Below are 23,945 nucleotides of genomic sequence, written 5' to 3'. Positions count from 1 at the left end.
CCTATCTAACCCTCAGAAAGTTCGGGAGGGTCATCTTTCCCAAGTGGTTATAGAGGAAGGGCCAAATAATCAGGAATATCCTAATAGATATACCCTTCGTAATAAAATCTACAACCAGTCGGTCTGCCTGGAGGATCCCCGTGTCACCCCCCTCGGCCATCCTTTAGTAGGGTCTTCTAACGTTACAACAAACAAATAATGGACGGAATGCTGACAATGCATACATTCTCCCCCAGTCAAGAGATCTGGGTTAAATCCATCGTTCTTTTGCCCACTACACCACCCCAGTTCAGACATGGCCATATGCAAATCAGTCTTGACCCTGTGCCTCATGGGAACAGTCCAGCCCGAACTGCCAAGCCATGTCTTCCCTGGACCGGAATCAAGCATCCTAGGACCGGTTTCTGGCTATCAGCCGTCATCAGCCAGGATAGCTTGACTCCAGTGGCGTAGTGAGCACGGGTCCCACGTCTGGGAATACCCATCCCACTTAGGGCGAAAAGCGTTACAACAAACAAATAATGGACGGAATGCTGACAATGCATACATTCTCCCCCAGTCAAGAGATCTGGGTTAAATCCATCGTTCTTTTGCCCACTACACCACCCCAGTTCAGACATGGCCATATGCAAATCAGTCTTGACCCTGTGCCTCATGGGAACAGTCCAGCCCGAACTGCCAAGCCATGTCTTCCCTGGACCGGAATCAAGCATCCTAGGACCGGTTTCTGGCTATCAGCCGTCATCAGCCAGGATAGCTTGACTCCAGTGGCGTAGTGAGCACGGGTCCCACGTCTGGGAATACCCATCCCACTTAGGGCGAAAAGCGTTACAACAAACAAATAATGGACGGAATGCTGACAATGCATACATTCTCCCCCAGTCAAGAGATCTGGGTTAAATCCATCGTTCTTTTGCCCACTACACCACCCCAGTTCAGACATGGCCATATGCAAATCAGTCTTGACCCTGTGCCTCATGGGAACAGTCCAGCCCGAACTGCCAAGCCATGTCTTCCCTGGACCGGAATCAAGCATCCTAGGACCGGTTTCTGGCTATCAGCCGTCATCAGCCAGGATAGCTTGACTCCAGTGGCGTAGTGAGCACGGGTCCCACGTCTGGGAATACCCATCCCACTTAGGGCGAAAAGCGTTACAACAAACAAATAATGGACGGAATGCTGACAATGCATACATTCTCCCCCAGTCAAGAGATCTGGGTTAAATCCATCGTTCTTTTGCCCACTACACCACCCCAGTTCAGACATGGCCATATGCAAATCAGTCTTGACCCTGTGCCTCATGGGAACAGTCCAGCCCGAACTGCCAAGCCATGTCTTCCCTGGACCGGAATCAAGCATCCTAGGACCGGTTTCTGGCTATCAGCCGTCATCAGCCAGGATAGCTTGACTCCAGTGGCGTAGTGAGCACGGGTCCCACGTCTGGGAATACCCATCCCACTTAGGGCGAAAAGCGTTACAACAAACAAATAATGGACGGAATGCTGACAATGCATACATTCTCCCCCAGTCAAGAGATCTGGGTTAAATCCATCGTTCTTTTGCCCACTACACCACCCCAGTTCAGACATGGCCATATGCAAATCAGTCTTGACCCTGTGCCTCATGGGAACAGTCCAGCCCGAACTGCCAAGCCATGTCTTCCCTGGACCGGAATCAAGCATCCTAGGACCGGTTTCTGGCTATCAGCCGTCATCAGCCAGGATAGCTTGACTCCAGTGGCGTAGTGAGCACGGGTCCCACGTCTGGGAATACCCATCCCACTTAGGGCGAAAAGCGTTACAACAAACAAATAATGGACGGAATGCTGACAATGCATACATTCTCCCCCAGTCAAGAGATCTGGGTTAAATCCATCGTTCTTTTGCCCACTACACCACCCCAGTTCAGACATGGCCATATGCAAATCAGTCTTGACCCTGTGCCTCATGGGAACAGTCCAGCCCGAACTGCCAAGCCATGTCTTCCCTGGACCGGAATCAAGCATCCTAGGACCGGTTTCTGGCTATCAGCCGTCATCAGCCAGGATAGCTTGACTCCAGTGGCGTAGTGAGCACGGGTCCCACGTCTGGGAATACCCATCCCACTTAGGGCGAAAAGCGTTACAACAAACAAATAATGGACGGAATGCTGACAATGCATACATTCTCCCCCAGTCAAGAGATCTGGGTTAAATCCATCGTTCTTTTGCCCACTACACCACCCCAGTTCAGACATGGCCATATGCAAATCAGTCTTGACCCTGTGCCTCATGGGAACAGTCCAGCCCGAACTGCCAAGCCATGTCTTCCCTGGACCGGAATCAAGCATCCTAGGACCGGTTTCTGGCTATCAGCCGTCATCAGCCAGGATAGCTTGACTCCAGTGGCGTAGTGAGCACGGGTCCCACGTCTGGGAATACCCATCCCACTTAGGGCGAAAAGCGTTACAACAAACAAATAATGGACGGAATGCTGACAATGCATACATTCTCCCCCAGTCAAGAGATCTGGGTTAAATCCATCGTTCTTTTGCCCACTACACCACCCCAGTTCAGACATGGCCATATGCAAATCAGTCTTGACCCTGTGCCTCATGGGAACAGTCCAGCCCGAACTGCCAAGCCATGTCTTCCCTGGACCGGAATCAAGCATCCTAGGACCGGTTTCTGGCTATCAGCCGTCATCAGCCAGGATAGCTTGACTCCAGTGGCGTAGTGAGCACGGGTCCCACGTCTGGGAATACCCATCCCACTTAGGGCGAAAAGCGTTACAACAAACAAATAATGGACGGAATGCTGACAATGCATACATTCTCCCCCAGTCAAGAGATCTGGGTTAAATCCATCGTTCTTTTGCCCACTACACCACCCCAGTTCAGACATGGCCATATGCAAATCAGTCTTGACCCTGTGCCTCATGGGAACAGTCCAGCCCGAACTGCCAAGCCATGTCTTCCCTGGACCGGAATCAAGCATCCTAGGACCGGTTTCTGGCTATCAGCCGTCATCAGCCAGGATAGCTTGACTCCAGTGGCGTAGTGAGCACGGGTCCCACGTCTGGGAATACCCATCCCACTTAGGGCGAAAAGCGTTACAACAAACAAATAATGGACGGAATGCTGACAATGCATACATTCTCCCCCAGTCAAGAGATCTGGGTTAAATCCATCGTTCTTTTGCCCACTACACCACCCCAGTTCAGACATGGCCATATGCAAATCAGTCTTGACCCTGTGCCTCATGGGAACAGTCCAGCCCGAACTGCCAAGCCATGTCTTCCCTGGACCGGAATCAAGCATCCTAGGACCGGTTTCTGGCTATCAGCCGTCATCAGCCAGGATAGCTTGACTCCAGTGGCGTAGTGAGCACGGGTCCCACGTCTGGGAATACCCATCCCACTTAGGGCGAAAAGCGTTACAACAAACAAATAATGGACGGAATGCTGACAATGCATACATTCTCCCCCAGTCAAGAGATCTGGGTTAAATCCATCGTTCTTTTGCCCACTACACCACCCCAGTTCAGACATGGCCATATGCAAATCAGTCTTGACCCTGTGCCTCATGGGAACAGTCCAGCCCGAACTGCCAAGCCATGTCTTCCCTGGACCGGAATCAAGCATCCTAGGACCGGTTTCTGGCTATCAGCCGTCATCAGCCAGGATAGCTTGACTCCAGTGGCGTAGTGAGCACGGGTCCCACGTCTGGGAATACCCATCCCACTTAGGGCGAAAAGCGTTACAACAAACAAATAATGGACGGAATGCTGACAATGCATACATTCTCCCCCAGTCAAGAGATCTGGGTTAAATCCATCGTTCTTTTGCCCACTACACCACCCCAGTTCAGACATGGCCATATGCAAATCAGTCTTGACCCTGTGCCTCATGGGAACAGTCCAGCCCGAACTGCCAAGCCATGTCTTCCCTGGACCGGAATCAAGCATCCTAGGACCGGTTTCTGGCTATCAGCCGTCATCAGCCAGGATAGCTTGACTCCAGTGGCGTAGTGAGCACGGGTCCCACGTCTGGGAATACCCATCCCACTTAGGGCGAAAAGCGTTACAACAAACAAATAATGGACGGAATGCTGACAATGCATACATTCTCCCCCAGTCAAGAGATCTGGGTTAAATCCATCGTTCTTTTGCCCACTACACCACCCCAGTTCAGACATGGCCATATGCAAATCAGTCTTGACCCTGTGCCTCATGGGAACAGTCCAGCCCGAACTGCCAAGCCATGTCTTCCCTGGACCGGAATCAAGCATCCTAGGACCGGTTTCTGGCTATCAGCCGTCATCAGCCAGGATAGCTTGACTCCAGTGGCGTAGTGAGCACGGGTCCCACGTCTGGGAATACCCATCCCACTTAGGGCGAAAAGCGTTACAACAAACAAATAATGGACGGAATGCTGACAATGCATACATTCTCCCCCAGTCAAGAGATCTGGGTTAAATCCATCGTTCTTTTGCCCACTACACCACCATGCATTGTCAGCATTCCGTCCATCATTTGTTTGTTGTAACGCTTTTCGCCCTAAGTGGGATGGGTATTCCCAGACGTGGGACCCGTGCTCACTACACCACTGGAGTCAAGCTATCCTGGCTGATGACGGCTGATAGCCAGAAACCGGTCCTAGGATGCTTGATTCCGGTCCAGGGAAGACATGGCTTGGCAGTTCGGGCTGGACTGTTCCCATGAGGCACAGGGTCAAGACTGATTTGCATATGGCCATGTCTAAACTGGGGTGGCGTAGTGGGCAAAAGAACGATGGATTTAACCCAGATCTTTTGACTGGGGGAGAATGTCTGCATTGTCAGCATTCCGTCCATCATTTGTTTGTTGTAACGCTTTTCGCCCTAAGTGGGATGGGTATTCCCAGACGTGGGACCCGTGCTCACTACACCACTGGAGTCAAGCTATCCTGGCTGATGACGGCTGATAGCCAGAAACCGGTCCTAGGATGCTTGATTCCGGTCCAGGGAAGACATGGCTTGGCAGTTCGGGCTGGACTGTTCCCATGAGGCACAGGGTCAAGACTGATTTGCATATGGCCATGTCTAAACTGGGGTGGCGTAGTGGGCAAAAGAACGATGGATTTAACCCAGATCTTTTGACTGGGGGAGAATGTCTGCATTGTCAGCATTCCGTCCATCATTTGTTTGTTGTAACGCTTTTCGCCCTAAGTGGGATGGGTATTCCCAGACGTGGGACCCGTGCTCACTACACCACTGGAGTCAAGCTATCCTGGCTGATGACGGCTGATAGCCAGAAACCGGTCCTAGGATGCTTGATTCCGGTCCAGGGAAGACATGGCTTGGCAGTTCGGGCTGGACTGTTCCCATGAGGCACAGGGTCAAGACTGATTTGCATATGGCCATGTCTAAACTGGGGTGGCGTAGTGGGCAAAAGAACGATGGATTTAACCCAGATCTTTTGACTGGGGGAGAATGTCTGCATTGTCAGCATTCCGTCCATCATTTGTTTGTTGTAACGTTAGTAGGGTCTTCTAGCATTAGCCTGCCTCCTAAAAATCCTATTAAAACATCTGGCAAGAGTCTAAAAAGAGACCAGCATTTTATACCTTTGTGGTCCGTGCATCAGCTAAAAGATCTTTCAAACCTCAAAATTAAACCATCTTTAAGATCTTTTTTCAAGGTACAGGAAAAGACATATTTAACACCATTGCAGCCACTAGAGGAGTCCGACCCTATCACAAGTAGGGGTAGCGGGGAAGCAGCCCCAATTAAGCTACCTGGGGCTGCAGAGGACAACATGGGCACAAGAGAAATTTTTGCAGTTCCTGGGGGGTGGATCTCGTTAATATTACAACAGAAAACAGGTTTGAGGCATTGAGTGGAAGCAGCCAAGATCCCATATCTGCTCTAGATAATGCCAATACGGCTCCAACCCCTCCAGTATTGCCAGTTTTACCAACTACCTCTGACCAATCTGATCTGATGCAACTGCTAAACTCCCTAGCTTCGGAAATTCGGAGCAAGTTTGCCATCTCGGAGGTGAATCAGGCTAAGATTCAAGATTCATGCGAGTCATTAGAAGTTAAAATGTTGGTTATCACTGAAAGAATATGTGTAATGGAGGCTTCAATTGATGCTCTAAATAAGCAAGTGGAGATGAACTGTTCTGAAATCCAGTCTTTAAAAAGGGGAGAAAAAGACATGCTGGAAAAGTTGGAAATTTTGGAGAATAATGCCAGGCGCAACAATATTAATATCATGAATATTCCGGAGGGTTCAGAAGGGCGGGATATTAAAACCTATGGTATAAGCCTTTTAAAAGAGTTTATCCCAGTCCTAGAGGTTAAGGATTTAGAAGCTGACATCCAGAGAATCCACAGAGACCCTTTCTCCAAGAACCCAAATAGAAAAAATCCCAGGCGAATTTCGGTGAATTTTAAATCATATGCTCTAAAAGAACGGGTTCTTTCGGAAGCCCTAAAAGCCGGGACTTTTACAAAAGGGGATTGGGCCTTTCGGATAAGATCAGATCTCTCCAGAATTACACAAGACAGGCAATGGGAATTGGGGAAATTTATACCAACGTTAAGATCACTAGGCGCCACAATACAGCTGAGGTTCCCTGCTCTACTTAGAGTAATGTGGGGAAACAAAATGAATAATTTTAGAGACCCCAAGGAGGTAGAGATCTTTGTCAATCAAATCAAGGCTCAAGGTTAAGGTTATGTAGAAAAAGGCAGAACAAGTATAGGTTGCCGGGTGGGTTATGAGCTCAAAGGGGTTATTTGATAACAAACCCCATCTGGTACAGGAGGGTTCCCAGGGGAGGGAGGGTTGGAGACACATGGGTAGTTCACAAATGTAATCATGCACTGGGTGGGGAGCAAAATAGGTAAAAAAAAAAAAGAAAGTCCTCATTTACACAGTTTTCTAAAAGAAGTTGCTAATCAGTTGGGAAAGGCTTTCTTGAAATGTGCATTTTGATCGAGTAAAGTTGAGGATGGCTGGGTTGTCACAAATAAGTGAAATTAGAGTTTGTACCTGGAACATTAATGGTTTAAGGGTCCCAAGTAGGAGAACGAGAATATTTCAGTATTTAAGGAAAGTAGAATTTGATGTCATGATTCTACAAGAGACCCATCTCTTATCAGACGAATGGGAGCTGGTTAAGGCTAAACAAGGTTGGATAGAGGGGTCACTTCACACCACACAGCCCTTTTGTACTAAGGGGGTGGCTATTATTTGGAAAAAATCTGCAAATGTGGTTCTAGGGTCCTATAAGGTAGACAATAAGGGGCGTTGGATTATAACGGATTTAAAAATACTAAATAACTGGGTGACCTTGGTGGGTTATTATGGGCCGAACATCGATGACGAGTCCTCGCTCAGAGTAATTTACAATCATCTACTTGATTCAACCTACCCTATTATTATGGGTGGAGACTTTAATATTCTCTTAAACCCATCTTTGGATAAATCCAAAGGGGGTAATCTACTAAATTCGAAAATGGGCTCATTGATTAAAACACTGATGGCGGACTTAAATTTAATAGATATTTGGAGAATAAAAAATAAGCCCATAAGTGGCCCCTCCAATTTTACCTTCCATAATAAAAAATATAAATATCACTCTAGAATTGATTTCTTTTTGTAAGATCATAGATTGGTAGAATCAGTTGGGGCAATTTCTCATATACCTGAACATTTATCCGACCACTCTTCTGTTCAGTTGGTTCTAAAATTCTCTCACCAATCAGAAGCTAAAAGATGGATGTTTGATAGGTCCATTCTTAACGATGAGTCAGTGGTTGCTCAGTTAAAAATCGATACCCTATTTTTCTTTGAGGCAAATGATAATCCTGCCCCGGTAGAGATAATATGGGACGCCTATAAGGCTTTCATTAGAGGTAGAATTATCGGCATCTCAGCTTTTCTCAATAAGGCAAACAAAGATAAATTGAAGTTACCGGAAGCCGAAATTCATAGAGCCTCGCTTTCACAATTAACTAACAGGATGAGTGCAGATCAGAGGGGAGAAAGTTCTGAGCTGTTGGCTAAAAGACAGGATCTGGCAGACTATTTAGATAGTATCGTTAAGAGAAGATGGGATGCTAGTAAATTGGCCAATTAAGAGTATGGAGAAGGCAGTGGGAAACGTTTGGCCTGGAAATTGCGAGTCAATTTAACAAGAAATCTTATTAAAGAGATCGTTAACATTGAATCAGGGGAGTTCTCTTCTGATAGGGTCAGGATGGAAAAGGCGTTTGAAAGCTTTTTTAAGGATCTATATACTGAAGATCTAGTTGTCACGGACTCCCAAATTAATATATATATATATTTTTTTTAAATTTGTTTATTGGTTTTAATCAAAGCCATACATACATGATTGGACAACATATCTGAGATGGTCAACAGATCAAGGAACAGCCATTAGTACGTGATGCATACTATGCCCTCTCCTCGCGGCCCATTTGCTTATTCATCTCCATTTCAACAGTAGGCGATACACAGAGATTCCCTCGATACACATTCCAATGTGACCACTTTTTATCCCATTTCTTGGGGCATCCCCGAGCCCCAAAAATTAATTTTTATTTAAAAAATATCTCCCTACCGTCTTTATCTGAAAAGCAGGCTCAACTGCTTAATAGAAAGTTCGCACTTTCCGACATCAGGGCTGCAATTAAAAATCTAAAGAGTGGGAGGGCTGCAGGTTTAGATGCAATCCCTAATGAGTTTTACATCGCCTTAAACGAGACTCTTGCCCCGATTATGGAGGTACTTTTTGACAGTATTTTTACAAATAACTCCCCAATTCCTAGTTCCTGGAATGAGGCAGCTATCACTTTGATATTGAAACCCAATAAAGATTAAAAAAAAAATTTGCGTCCTATAGACCCATCTCCCTGCTTAACTGCGATTATAAAATCTATGCGCAAATTTTTGCAGGAAGATTAAATAACATAATAAGTAATCTAATTCATCCTGATCAAAAGGGGTTCATTAGAGGGCGCCATCTGCACGATTTAACCCATGAGCTAATTGGTGCCATCGATATTGCCTCAACTAATAACATGCCACTGCCGATCTTTGCATTTGACGCAGCCAAAGCTTTTGACCGGGTCAACTGGTCTTGTGTACATCAGCTGGTCCATGCGTTTGGTTTAGGAGAAAATATTGCGAGAACTCTTAGGAAGTTCTACAACTCTCCAATGGCTAGGATTATAGTTAATGGGAACCTAACCAATTCTGTTCCTTTAGAGCGAGGTACTAGGCAGGGTTGTCCCCTTTCCCCTCTTCTTTTTGATTTGTATATAGAACCACGTGCACAAATAATTAGGTCTAGCAAGCTTTTTACTGTGTTTGAATTCAGGGGGTTGTCAGAAAAACTGGCCCTGTTTGCAGATGACCTGATGATTTTTACAAAGGAGTTACCCGCAATTTTGCCACGGTTAGAGCAAATGCTGTTTGAGTTTGGGGAGATATCGGGTTATCAAGTGAATCCCCCAAAAAACGAGATTATGTCATGGAATTGGCAAGTCCGCTCGCCCTTGGTACACCAGCGAATAGGATACTTGGGTGTTCAAATAACCCAGAATATTAGCGAGTTGGCGCAGGTTAATTTTGAGTTTAAACGGAAGGAGATTAGAGCCTTATTGAAATCTTGGCGTAACCTCCCATTAACTATCCTTGGTCGATCTAACTTGGTTAAAATGTCAGTTCTGCCAAAAATGACAGTTATCTTCGATGCAATCCCCCTTTTATTCAGTCCAGTTGCTTTAAAACACTTGCAGTCTGATATTAATAGTTTTCTCTGGGGTGATAAAGGGATTAGGATTGCATGGAAGAAACTGAGATGTGGAAAACAAGCGGGGGGTATAGCCAGCCCTGATTTTGGGTTTTATAGTTGGGCGTTTCTTTTTAAGAACATTAGATCTCTTCTTCTTGATTCTTCCAGCTTCACGCCTTATCTTTTAGCCATGTCTAATAGCGTTCCGCAAGGGAGGGACGGTCTTCTCTTCTCTTTAAATTTGGACACCCGAAATACTTTAAAAAGATTAAATTGAAGGTGTTCCGGTCGGCCTGTGAACTCTGGTTCCAGATGAGGAAATTGCTTAAAATTCCTTATTACTGCTCTAGTGCCCCCATTTTGAACTATCCAGGGACCCCAGAATGCTTAATTGATAGTTTATCAGCGCCTCTACGGGATTACGGCTTTCAGAAATGGGGCCAATTGCTATGTAACAACAAACTCTTGTCATGGAATGAGCTTATGTTCCTAACAAATCAAAGCTTATCCAGATTTAAGTTTTATCAGCTCTCTTCCTGGTTCATAAAGCAGGGTAAAATCGGCTTTACATATGATGAATCTGAGAGCAGGTTTTTGGTCCAGTGTAATCAAAAAAAGGAAGTGGCGAAATGGTATTGGATTTTGATTGAAGGAGATCTGCCATTGTTACCTATGGAGGAGCCCTGGAGAAAGAGACTTGCCTTGCAGTGACGTCTCGTCTTTATGGCAAGTATCTTTATGCACTTTGTGGAAGGTTGTAAAGGCTGCGTCATTTAGAAGGAATCATCTGTTTACACTCCATAGAGCTTACTGGACCCCGAAGAGGTTATATAAGCTGGGAGGCGGAGAGAAGGCCGGTTTGAAATGTAGTCTGAGAAGCGCAGATGACGTGCACATGTTTATGCAGTGTCCGCAGATTCAGGGCTTTTGGAGCCAAGTCGATATGATCATTTCAGATGTAATGGGCCAAGAGATATAGGTAAGCTTGACATTAATTATTTTTGGGATCTTACCTGAAGACAGTATTAATACCAAACTGTCAAATTTTCAAGTCTCATTAATGTTTGTTCTTATCCTCTTGGCAAGGAGAGAAATCTGTTTAAATTGGATCTCTCCTAATTCTCCAAAGGTTCTAGATTGGGTGTCATCGGTTAAAAGAACTTATAAATTGGATATGGAATGTAAGGCAAAGAAAAGATCTAGATTTTGGGTGATTTGGGATAACTGGGTTAATAATACTAACTTGAGCCTTGCAATTGCTTAGTAAATCATAAAAGTCCAATGATTATGAAACAAGTGAGTCTTGAGGAAAATGGTCCTTGGGCAACTTTGGTTGTTATACCATCTTTGGAAATTCCCAAGTATAATGCGTTTGGTTTCCCTAGATACCCACGAGGTGGAAAGAGTATTGTTGGGTCTCGTCTCTTCCCTGTGGGGTTGAAGAGGGTGCCATGATACCGCTATTCGATCACTCACTCTATTTCGTTAATGAGGACAGACAAAAAAAAAAAACGTCTCATCCATTGTATGTTTATATATTCCTGATGAATTGCCCTATGTGGCGAGGGGTGATGCTCAGCAAGTCTTTAGTTTGGAATCATTTTCACTTTGTGGCATGTAGTTTCCGGTTTTCCACTAGATGCAGGGCCACAGGGATTATGCAATCCTTCTACCGTGTTTTTTTCCGCATTACTATGGATTTGCGGCATGTACCACATAATCCATCATCTGCTGCATAATTAGAGATTTTAGCAAGATTTTAGCAAAAAACTATTTTGTTTCTAGTTTAAATGGATCAAAAGTTACTAAAATCACAGCAACAAATAGGTCTTGCTTTTGGCGATCTTATAAGTATTTAGTTATGCAGCACAATATCCTTGGTGCAACAACATCAACTGTTGCATGGCTAAACATTTATAAGGTCCCAAAGGTGAGACCTATTGGCTATGCCAATGCTTGTTTCGGTTGTTGTTAATTGGGTCACTTTGTTTCTCTTTTGCCTGCAGGAGGAGGATGGGCTTGCTATTCTATTCAGTGCTTATGACTATTGATGAGGATCCCCTGGGAGAGAAGGATAAGTTACTTAACTTTAATCCTAGTTCTCTTCCAGGGGTAACCTCATCAAAGTCATAAGCAACCCCCCCGCCTCCCCAGGCAAATGAGATTGTTTTTTAAGGCTAAGCTATATCTTTGTGCCCTGACCTTCGGGTCTCCGCTAAGAACAACTGACCTAACTGTCACTCCTGAGGCATGATGGGAAGCTAGGGGTCATGGCTGCCTTAAAGGCACGGTGCCAGTTTTCTGTACAATGGCTTTCAGTTTCTATGCTATTGCTTTACAATGAAGCCTGTAGGCTAACAATGCTTGCTTTTTTGCACAGTTTTTCATGAGTTTAGTCATTAAAAAGAGTTCAAGTGTACTTGCACTCCTGTGGTATATATTTACATTGTGTATCTGCAAATGCATTCATCTACTTAATATTGCATTGTTTAGCCTCCTATATGGGGCTGCATTGGTATGGGAAAAAATGATATGTGTGTGTATGTATATATATGTATGTGTGTGTGTGTATATATATATATATATATATATCTATATATATATATATATATATATATATATCCCACCAAAGTCTCTCGTTACCGGGGCCACCAACCCTTCAGGGCGGCCTCTGTTCAATGGGCACAGAGCAGCCCATCCATATTCACAACAAAAAGCACCATCAGAGGCCCATTGCTGGCAAAAGAGGCATTTATTCAAACGTCCTCGCACACAGATTTCTCCCAAAATGCCTTAAGTTTCGGCCACATCCGGCCTTGTTCACAGGCGGGAAAAAGATCGTTGAACTGCTCATTGCGCACCTGTGTGCTTTTACATCATTTGTCTCACGTGACCAGAATACAAAAATACAAGTCCCAAGGTGCACCGCAATATTTGAATGAATATGCTTTTTGGAAATCCAAGTATAATCATAGTTGAAAACGTAAGTACCTGATTAGCGGTGCCACTTTTGATGAAAAAATGTCTTGTATGTCAGGTGAGTAGGTGTTATTTGCGCATTGCCAAAGTTCAAATGACGTTCCAAATTCATGCAATTCAGCCAACACGATCGAGAATGGTAGTCTGCCATTCCGAATCCCTTCCAACATGCTGTCCTTTTTACCAAATGGCATTTCCTAAGTAGGTCAGGAGCGTGAGTGGGTCATGCCCCTCAATCTGTATCTCACACCAAAGTCTCTCGTTACCGGGGCCACCAACCCTTCAGGGCGGCCTCTGTTCAATGGGCACGGAGCAGCCCATACATATACATATATAATATAGAGTTGCATATATATATATATATATATATATATATATATATATATATATATATAATATAGAGTTGCATATATATGTTTTTTTCATATATATTTATTATTCTCTGGGGTTCCCACATATGGGCGGGAATATTCAGTGCTTATGACTTTGATGAGGATACCCCTGGAAGAGAACTAGGATTACAGGTAATTAACTTATCCTTTTTGTGATTTGACTGACCCATGTGTTGGAACTGGATAGGTGAATTCCTAGATAATGAAAGTCGAAGTCTCTACAGCTCCACACCCTATAGTGTTAACACCCCTCTGAATCCCCTATGTGGATGGATTGACATGATCTTTGTTTTATTTGTATTGATAGCCAAACTGTGACTGGAAAAGAACAGTTTGAACCTAAGAAGGGGGGGTCTCTATGCTCTAACAGGGTGTCATCTGCGAGCAATAAGGCTGTTATTTTGGTACCCCCATGTACAGGGGATTCATTGTTGCAGTCCATAAGGTAGTCACCACAACTGTTAATGAAAATAAGAAACCGCATTGGGGCAAGGACACAACCTTGCCTCACTCCCTTATTTAATCTAAATCAATCTTTAGTTTCCTCATTTGTACCCCAAGCCAATTTGAGCAAAATGATTGCAATGAAGTTGAATTAAGATGTCTAGGACAGGCTCGGGGAACCCAAGGTCTCTAAGAATACACCAAAGATTTTCCCTGGGCACCATATTGAATGCTGCTTTTAGGTCGACAAAAGCGACATAGAGACTACCTTTGTTGATGTCTACCTCTTTCTACCTGCTCAGTTGGAACCTAAAGACCTGATCAACTGTCCTTGTTTTATGATGAAATCTTGCCTGAAGCTGAGACAGGCTCTCATCCAAGTTAGTAAGTGCTCTAAAATAAGCTTACAAAATATTTTTTGACCAGAGTCGATGAGGCTTATTGGCCGATAGTTTGCTGGGTCAGATTTCAGACTTTTCTTGAAAAATAGGAATAATCTGCCCCTTTCCAGGGATCAGGGATTTCAGCACCTTCCATAATGGCGTTAGCCACACGATTAAAATAAGTAGCCTAGATGGTGGGTTCTGAAATAAAGAGATCCACCGGGATTCTGTCTAATCCAGGTGCCTTACCAGCCTTCTGAGAGCAAATGGGCAGTTTGATTTATGTCATGGTGAAGAAATCAACTGCATCAGGGTTTTGAATGACCAAACTCAATGTTTCAAATGGCACAGTTCCTATCACGGCTGGATCCGAAGGGTGAGAGGGGAAGGGAGACATGAATTCACTGTAAAGAGATTGTAAGTGGTTAATCCACTCATGCGGAAGGACGTTAGATTCTTGCCTCATTTTGGTTGTCTTGGCTCCATGGGATATAATATGCCAGAAAACTGCCTGGTTCCCAGAACGTGCGGCGGTCAGGATGTCATTCCAATTAGCGATGTCCCATGCTATTTTCACATTCTTTTGGGCGGATTTAAGAAGTGCCCTGGTTGACTTGATATTTTGGAGAGAACCAACTTTAAAGGCATTTGTTAGATGGCTCTTTGCTAACCTGCTATCCCTGTTGAACCAAGTAGAATCTGTAGTTGGAGGCGAGCTCCTGTTGGAAGAAGGTTTAGTTAAAAAAATGGAGTTTCATTTCCTCGAGCCACTTAACTTGAACATCCACACATTTTTGGGGTGCAAGTTCAAACTCTGCTAAGGTGAGCAAGATGGGAACCATATCAAGTTGAGCATAAACCCCCTCATTGGTCACCAAGCTCTCCCATCTGCCCTTTCTCTGATTATTACTAATAGTCCGGTCTCTGCGGGCAAACACTGGTTCTTACCAGGCCAGCTGGGCTGCCCTGAAGGGTGAGGAGTTGGCAAAAATGATCACTCTCATACTGGGGTAGAATTTCCATGTCACCAAAATATTCACAAGACTGGAGATCAAGAAGGATATAATCAATATGACTACGGTACAAATTCCTCCTAAAAGTGGGGCGCCTCTCTACATCAGACTTAGTTCTGCTATTTGTGACTCTCAGAAGGCAAAACATGCTAAAGTCTAAGAGCTAGAAGGGAACCTTTGAAAGGGTCTTTCGACAAGGACCCACAAGTTGTGGTATACCAGAATATCGGTCTTCCTCTCCAGCTATCTCTCTTAGTAATGCTAAAGGTTCGAACCCCACATTAAAATCCACACCTACGATCACGGCAGCCTCCTCCCCGATCTCAGAACTAGTATCTCTCAAAAGATTTAAAACAAGGGACTCTACAGTCTTCGAAACGCTCATACTATAAATATTAAAGAGCAGTAATTTTACTTTAGTCCAAGAAATTACTTCAAGTCCAAGTATGTTGGGGGAATCGATGGATAGCTGTCTTACTTGGCAGCCCAGGGAGAATTAAAAATGTTCTGAAGCCTTGTCTATGGGGTGATGAAATTCCCCAAGTTTCTTGGAACACAATTATATTGCCCTTCTCAATGAAGGCCCCCAATCCACCTGGGCGAGTTTACTCCACAGAGTCCAGCAAACTTCCAGGAGGTCAGAATAGGATTATTAATGGAACTAGATGGTGGGGTGATGGGGCAGGGGGCCTCAAGATGGAATAGGGAGCTCACTAGGGGGCACGGATAGTTTTCAGTGTTATCTGACGGTTCTACCATACTGGTGGGATGAAGCTGAACAGAATGATTTGGTTGAGAAGTTGTAATAAGGCGAGAGTCAATAGAATACCCTTGAGATGGACAGGATATGAAACCCTGCCTAATACACTTTGAGGCATTCCCTGCGGACTCCAACCACTCAATGTGGGATAGCAGTGAGGATGAGTAAGATTGCTTCTTCCTCTGCTGCGAGCTTGCCAAGAAGCAACCCCCTGAAATCCTGTGGAGTCCTTCCACCAGGGCCAATAGGGGAGCTGGTTCTGCACATTTGCCAGGTCGTGAAGTGGGCATCTGTGCACACGTTCATGAACAGCCAGGCCTTATTTGAGGGCCAAATTGCCACTTTGGTCCTGCAAAACCTTCTGTTCTTAGGCCATTCACCAGACCCTACACCTTCATGATTCACTTTAGTGGTCAGTGATATCTATTCTTAAGTTGAAGAATCTCCAGTTAGAAGTATCCGTCAAAGAACAAGTAACTTACCTTTGTTAACTCTTTTTGGTGGATACTCTGTCTAACCGCCGATTCTTCCCTGCCCTCGCAATTCCCTTTCTTGTCGAGTGGACTCCTGGACATTGTAAATGTTAGGTTTTGACACACTTTCAACTGCAGTTTTTTGCGGTGCTCTGCATCTAAAAGAAGCAGAAGGAGCAAGATTAATAAATTGTTGTCAGTGTTCAAGGGTGACATTTAATTGTGGCTCCTCACTTATTGAGCTGAACAAAGTCACTGGAGCAACTTCACGGATATCTATCTGTGTTTGGTAGCATTGCTGAAAAAATTCTTTTTGATCCAGTCTGGTGCCTAGGGATATTCTTAAGTTGAGGAATTTGCGGTTAGGTAGCGTATCCACCAGAAAGAATGTAACCGAAGGTAAGCAACTGGTTCTGTACTACCAAAGTCTTCAATGAAGAAGCAGGTTTATGTCCTTTGATTATGTGAAGTTTATCCTATGCTAACCCATTAATTGGCTTCAAGTTGGTTTATTTCCAAATAGGTTTATATTGTGGATAGCCTTTATTTAATGTGCAATTTCAATAGCCCATTTTTAGGAACCTTATTTGGCAGATGTCTTCATTTAGATATGTATATTTTTAATAAAAATGTTAACATCTTATGTAGTCATGCACAACAACAGATGGAAATGGATTTTGTAGTAACTCTAAATCCCTGCTGAATCCTCTATCTGCGAACTTTTATGGACATTATCCACTTTGTTTCTTATGGCCAAGCGCAATGGATAGAAAACAAACTTTGGTGTTTAGATCAACTTTAGGAAAGCTTTTTACACATTTGTGATTTGTCAGAATACTAATCTGATAGTCTTTGTTTAACAGATAAAATAAATAATACTGATCTTCATCTGGAAAGTGCAATACTATACGGGAAGCTGGAAGAACATGACAAAGCTCTGAACATACTTGTCCACCAGTTGAAAGACTTCCCTGCTGCTGAAGACTATTGTCTGTGGAACTCTTTGAGGAAAGATGCGCCCTACCGACAGAAACTCTTCCATCTCTTACTCCATATCTACTTGAATCCGGACTCCTCTGATGGTACACTACAGGTGGCTGGTGTGGACCTTTTAAACAAACATGCCTCTGAGTTCAACACAACTCAGGTTTTGAGACAATTGCCCGAAACATGGTCAGTACAGCTGCTTGCTCCATTTTTGGCTGGATCCATGAGAGAGAGCATTCATAACCAAACAATGGCTCAGCTTGCTGTGGGATTGGCAAAATCTGAAAACCTTATATACAAACACGAGAAGGTGAGTACTCTGTTATTTTGTATATTCTGTATCACATAGCTATATTGCATGTGGATCGCCCAGGATTCAAATTCCTGAACTTCAGGCTACTTATTATGTTTAACTTGATAAGCAGTCGTGGCAGCCCTTTAGCTACACAAGTGTTTTTTTACTCAGTTTTATTTTTAATCGACTTTGGCCTTGTGCTTTGTGCTGTGCAGTTATGCTTCACGGCTGCGTAGGTAAAATCAAATACTCTAAAAAAAAAAAAAAAAAAATAATAATAATAATAAAAAATAATAATAATTAAGTCATTCTTTCTGACATTTCCCAAGTTCACACTAAAGTATAAATGTGTATGAAAACTGCACCGTCCTTGCATTGGGCACTATAAGGAGAAATTGTTTAATGTAGCCAGTCAGAGATAACAACTTTACATTTCACGTTCTATAGGAAATGCTGTTTTTGGTTTGCTTGTAACTTTCACTTTAAAATTGGCTTGAAATTTTGCTGAAAAATGTTCTCATCTGGCTACTTTTCTGTATTTTAGTTGGGTATAGATCAGTCTGAAAAGAAAAATTAATGACAGGACCAAATAAGAGCATTTCATATTCAATGTCCTGTAGGAAGTTTTTGTTATCCACTACAGCGAAAAGTATTCAATGATTTTTACACCAACCTGGCAAGAAACAAGGAACTTTATTCATAGTGTTAACAGTCAGAGAAAGATTGTGTCCAATAGTCCATGAATGCTTAGTGGTTCTAAATTTACGGAGGATTTGGTTGTCTATTTGAAATATAAACTAATTCTATAGAACTAGGGAAATGTTTTTCTCTCTATCCTGTGCACGATCTGGGGATCCAATCTTTGCAGGATCTATAAATCCAGACAATCTGATTGGTTAGCAGAAACTGAAAATGTTTTTTGCTGCAGTCATTGCTGTATGTGACACACCGTGTAATGGCCACTGCCATGTATTTCCTGTAAAAACTAAAGTTAGGGGGAAATTAAAATGTATGCAGTGTATTAGTGTCTCCATCAAAAAAAGTACAAAAGACATGAAATTCAGAATAATTTTTCTACCTCAACCTCGACCCCCACTCCTGCCATACTCAGTCAACCTTAACTCCTGCCCCTGCTATTTCTTGTGCAAGGTGTAAATCAAGTGTCAGTGAGAGATTGAGTACGTTTTTGGATTAGCGTGTCAGACTCTGCATTATGGTGTGTCTTCTTAAATGTGGAGGTCCGTTTTTTTAAATTGTGTACCTAAAATTTGAGTTATACTTTGCATATTGTGGCATTATATGTATAAAACCATGTCTGATGTTTGAAACATGCACAGCAGACGGCAGTGGAAATCAAGATGAAGTGAGAGTAAGAAATTGGAGTATTAGTTGACGGGGTGAAAACCCTCCTCAGATAATAATCATAAGCCCGGTCAGGATGAATCACAAAAATCAGTAAATAAACTTGTGTTCAACCCCCCCTGGAATCTGTGGCACAGATCAGCCAGGCTTATCTTAGAGGCAATGTATAAAGTATTTATGCAGTACTTAAACAGTAATAAAGTGAAAACACCACACAGGCCAAATCCCAAACCAATTTTTAAAAAAAGAGAATATATATTTTAATAAATAAAATTACACCAAAGCAACAAAAATTTAATTGGTAAAATTGAAGTTATGAATTTGTGAAGTCTGTATTTGAAATAGCGGCAACAATTACCAGTGCCAACCTCGGGCAATTGGTCGTGCTGGACCAGTACAAGGATCAGATTTAAGGCCAACCGTGATGTAGCACGCGTTAGATATAAGGACCAAATTCGTCTTGGTCACAAAGTTATCTTTTCACTTTTATAGAAAGAAAGAATACAGCAAGTCCAAGCAGCCGACTGGATCTGAGAAAAGGCTCGACTATGACGGGGAGTTGCTGTGCAAGGACTTGAAATCTATCAGAGCTGCTTAGTCCCGGTGAAGCCATTGACAAATGTTGTCAGCAGTGTTCGGATGCTGCTTGGCGTCGAGACTGGTGATGCTGCCAAACAGGTACTGCTTGGCATGGAGTCCGGGAAGCTGTTGATCGGATGCTGCTTAATGTAGGTCCGGCGAATCCGTCAACTAAGGTTGTCTGCGTCTGTGCTCACTGTGGAGTCTGGTAAAGCTTTCGGTTAGGCTGGGAGGAATGCACTCTAACCACAGCCAAGGTTCCAGGACCTTGGGGAAAGTACTTGAGGGTCAGGACTCACTCTCACAGAGGCCAGCAGAGTGGGCCAGGTCAGGTCCAGTTTGGACTGGTCTGCTGGAAAAGGCCTCTGAGAGCTTGTTGTAGTCCTGTATCACATACAGGAGTTCTCCAACTTACCACTGGATTCACTTATTGGAGTCCTGGGTTCAAGGCAAGCAGGTCCAGTCTTCCTTTAGGTTCTTCCAATAGCCGGGAAGTCCTTCTTCTGATTCTTCTCTGGTCCGCGAGTGTTCTGAGGACTGCACTGCAGATGTCACATTTATGCCCAGTTCCAGCCTGTGGGTAGGGGTAGCCACTGGCCACACCCTAGCCAATGAGATAAGAATTCCCAGAGGTGACACTACCCGTTTTTCCAGCATTTTCTGTATCTTTCCCAGGGCACACTCAGAGGTGTGGCTTTGATAATGGGCAAACCCTCTTATGTGGTCACTCAAATCCAGTTCTGGTGCAGCTCCCATTCCAAAATGTTTGGAGCCTGGCTGATTGGGGGGGGGGGGGGGGAACAAAGGAAGGGGGCACACCTGATGTCAGGTTCATCTACTTGTGACAGGGTAGGCCTCTTTGAAGTGTAACTAATCCTTGGTACAGCCCCCAGGCCATCCCATGAAGGGAAGGCCTACACCTCCCCATACTCAAGCCCTTTGCGGTCTGTCTGGGTGCAATCCACATCTCATCCCAAGGGTGTCCTCAGCAGTCGCGTGATAGAAGGGCCTCCAGAAGTTTAGGCAGGGAAAAGTAACTTTTCTAAAACTACCTTTTCCAATATAGTTGACATTCAATTTCACCATTAACTGGGATAGGGAATATCTATTTGTAGAAAGCTGGCTCTTTACGCAATATATCAAGAATCTGATTACCTTGTAAAGAGCCCAGGGGATCCCTTATGAGTGGACAGGGGCGTGCCATGTAATCCCAAAGTGCTCTATTAAAGGGTAGTATGGTTGAGCAGCCTTAAGCTTGACACACAGGAGCGCAAGACAGTTGCAAATACACACAATGATCAATAAATGAAACACACGACTCAAGAAGGAGATCCACACCAATTAATAAAAGTAGCAAGTATCTTTATATATGTTTAGGCATCAGAGAAAAATCGTTCAAGTAAATGCATGTTTTAACATAAATTATTTTCACTTTAAAAAGTGGACAATACAGTGACTTAGAAAGACCGATCGCCAGGAGTTAAGGTGAGTGATGGGCAAGGCCCAAAGCAGCGCCAACAGTACACCACCAGTGGCACAAGGGTGGCTGGGTGCAGAGTGCAAAACAGCATCAGGATCCCAATAGGTTTCTATGGAGATCAGTCACTGCGGAAAAAGGCTGCAGGCTCGAAGGCCAGTCTGGGTGAACCAACAGGGGGGGGGTTCAAGGCTTGCGATGCTCTGGGACGTAGGGACACCTGGGGTCCTCTTCCCAACTGCCCTGGGGCAGCGGATACAGAGGTGTCTTGAGGAGTATGATTTTCTTACCGGGAGCATTCAAAGTCGAGGGGGCCTGCGTGCAGAGGCTGCAGGTGACATCGAGGAGTCCACGAGAAGTGAAACCACAATGAACTCAAGCTCTGGAGGGCCGGTGTACCTTGTTGACACCGGTGGCTAGAGGTGACAGGTGCAGCTGTCACTTCAGGTGTCAGGTTTTGGCAGTTCCGCAGGCCTCAGAGTCTTTGCTTTGGAGTTCATACAGGGTGCAGAAGAACACATCTGCTGTTTACGGGAGGTCTTGGGTCTTTATCAAAGGCAGGCCGTCCTCCCAGGTTTCTGGAGTCAACTGCTTCAGGATGAGTTGACTTTGGCGCAGTTTTTGACGAGGTATGCAGACAGGCCGGCAGCTCGGCTGCTTTTTCTCTCCTCTCTGCTTTTGCGACTCTTCGGTGTCCTCTGTCTTCTTAAGTCAAGATCTGCCTTTCTGGTGCTAGAGACTCCCCTAAATACTGTATTTAGGGGGGATAGGGGAGTGTAGGGTAGTAGCCAATTGGCCACTGAACCTTGGGGTCACTACACCCCCTATATGACCACTTCCTGTGGTGAGTGGGCATAACCCTGTCCCAGAATTCCTAAGCATGTCATCACAAAGATGGCTACTTCTGAAAAATCATGTCCACCTCACAGTAGCCCACCTTAGGGGTGGTACTAGCCTGGGTGTAGCACACCTACCTGGCAAGCTAACTTTCCCGGCTGTCCAGTTGTCAAAGGGGTTGGCTTCCTCTCCTGTGAGGGGGAGCCAGATTCGTATTTCAAAGGCTTGTTGACTCTTGCAACCCAAGGAAGGGTACTGCAACAAAACCCTATTAGAAACAGTCTGTGAATTATAATTATATTGTTAGCGGTTTCCAAATCGAAATTATCACTATAAAGCGTCCTAATGTAATAGTGTTTTCCTATGGGGCAGCTAACCTTTCTCAGTGAAATGGGCTTTTAGGGCCTTTTTCCTGTCAGGACATGTGTAACATTAATTTCTAAATGTCCTACTTTTAAAAATGATGCACCCTTCCTTATTGGGCAATAAGGCCTGCCTTAGGGGTGACTTATAAATATTTAAAAAGCAGGTTTAGGCCTGTCAAAAGGGAATTTTTGGCTGGTTGAATTGGCAGTCTAAAAACTGCACAGCCAGGCTGCAGTGGCAGGCCTGGAGACTTGCTTTATGGTGCTATTGTAGAGGGTGCACAATGATTTCTGCAGCTCACTAGCAGCATTTAATTTACAGGCCAAGGGTACATGTAGTGTACCACATACTGGGGATGTACAAGTAAATTAAATGTACCAGTTAAGTGTGTGCCAATTTAAGGGAGAGCACAGCACTTGACTCCTGGTTTGCAGGAGTAAAGTGTGTCCTAAAGCCAACAAAAACACTTCAGGAAAAAATCTGGGCTAATACCACGCAAAAGATGAACATTTCCATTAGTGAGTCTGGTGGGGCATAAGGTGAGGTTAGTACCCTATCTAGAGAATATTCTGTGTTTCAAGGTTTTGTGCTGTAGCCATTCTTGCACCCCATCAACCGGTTAACTTTTTGCTTTATTTTTTTAAAGGAAATTTCATCTTTTTTTGGTATGGCTGGGGTAATTGTTAACTGGCTTAGCCCTCATTCAAGTTGTGTATGTTGAAAGGAGGATTAGGGCAGCTATCCCCTGGCGCTGTGCACTCTTTGCAATTGCTTTCAGAGCGCAGGGGTGAGGGGGGGTTGTGGTTGCAAAATGTAACCGCCTCTGTTGCCCAAGGATAGTGGGGAGTATTTCTTAAAACACGTATGCATTGCGCAAGAGCTGGTGTTTTGTCACCTACCCTCCTCCGGTAGCACTGGCAAAGTGAAAGGGTTTCATTGGACACACCTCCATCCTTCTAAGGGGGCCTTTACTGTTATCTTGCCCAAGGGTGAGATGCTAAAACATGAACCATGGTGGTGGCTGAATCTGCCTGGTGCAGTTTGTGCCCCTTGTGCCCTGTCCATGTGTTGACCAAGGCAAGGCGGGAGCATTTACCGCTTCCCGGGGTGGGGGGTTACCACCAACAAGCAACCAACTCCAGTGTGTGTAACAGTAGGGAAAGGGTTGGACTTCGCAGGGGTTAAATTTACAATTTCCACTCCAGTCTATACAACAGTAGGGAAAGTACTTACTTTAAACAAAAAACACATATAATTTACCCTATTAATTTGCAACAAATATAAAACTCTTAATAGGGACATTTATTAATTATCCAGAAATAAAAAGAAGAAATTAAATATTTTACATAATTATTAAACAATTTAATAATTGTCAATAAATATGTATTACTTCATTACATTCCCACACTGTGCACCACAAATCTAGCAGCCCACGCTTAAAATATAACTGCAATAAATAAGTAGAACACAATTAACATATTAAAGTAATAATTAGTAATGTATTATTTAAATGATTATTGATTAAATTCACATTCTATGCCCCTGCAAACCCAGCAGCCCACATTTAATATATAACGTGCAAAATATAATTCATACCCCATTTACATAAGCCATTAAATAATAAATTAATAATTAATTGTTAATTATTACTAAACTTCCCACCTTATATTGCTACAAACCCAGCCACCGGCACCTACTATATAACTAAAAAATATAATTATCGCACAATATACATAATTAATAATCAACTAAATAATAATAAATTAATTGTTAACCATGCTTAATTAATTTCCCACCCTATACCCCTACAAACCGACCAACCCAATACGACA

At 43.8% G+C, this 23,945-nt stretch overlaps 1 protein-coding gene across 1 annotated transcript in view; it reads left to right on the top strand.

The window, feature by feature from the left end:
- TGFBRAP1 (transforming growth factor beta receptor associated protein 1) overlaps positions 1–23,945 on the top strand; it is a 197,866-nt gene that overhangs the window by 162,321 nt on the left and 11,600 nt on the right. Inside the window, exon 10 of the mRNA XM_085622607.1 lies at positions 17,074–17,507. Within this exon, the coding sequence (XP_085478733.1) occupies positions 17,074–17,507 (434 nt within the window). The remainder of the gene's footprint in view (positions 1–17,073; positions 17,508–23,945) is intronic.

The sequence above is a fragment of the Triturus cristatus genome, chromosome 8, assembly GCF_964204655.1.
Source record: "Triturus cristatus chromosome 8, aTriCri1.1, whole genome shotgun sequence".
In the NCBI taxonomy this organism is placed as follows: Eukaryota; Metazoa; Chordata; class Amphibia; order Caudata; family Salamandridae; genus Triturus; species Triturus cristatus.
The sequence above is the reverse complement of the archived record's forward strand: the minus strand, read 5'-3'. Positions and strand labels throughout refer to the sequence as shown.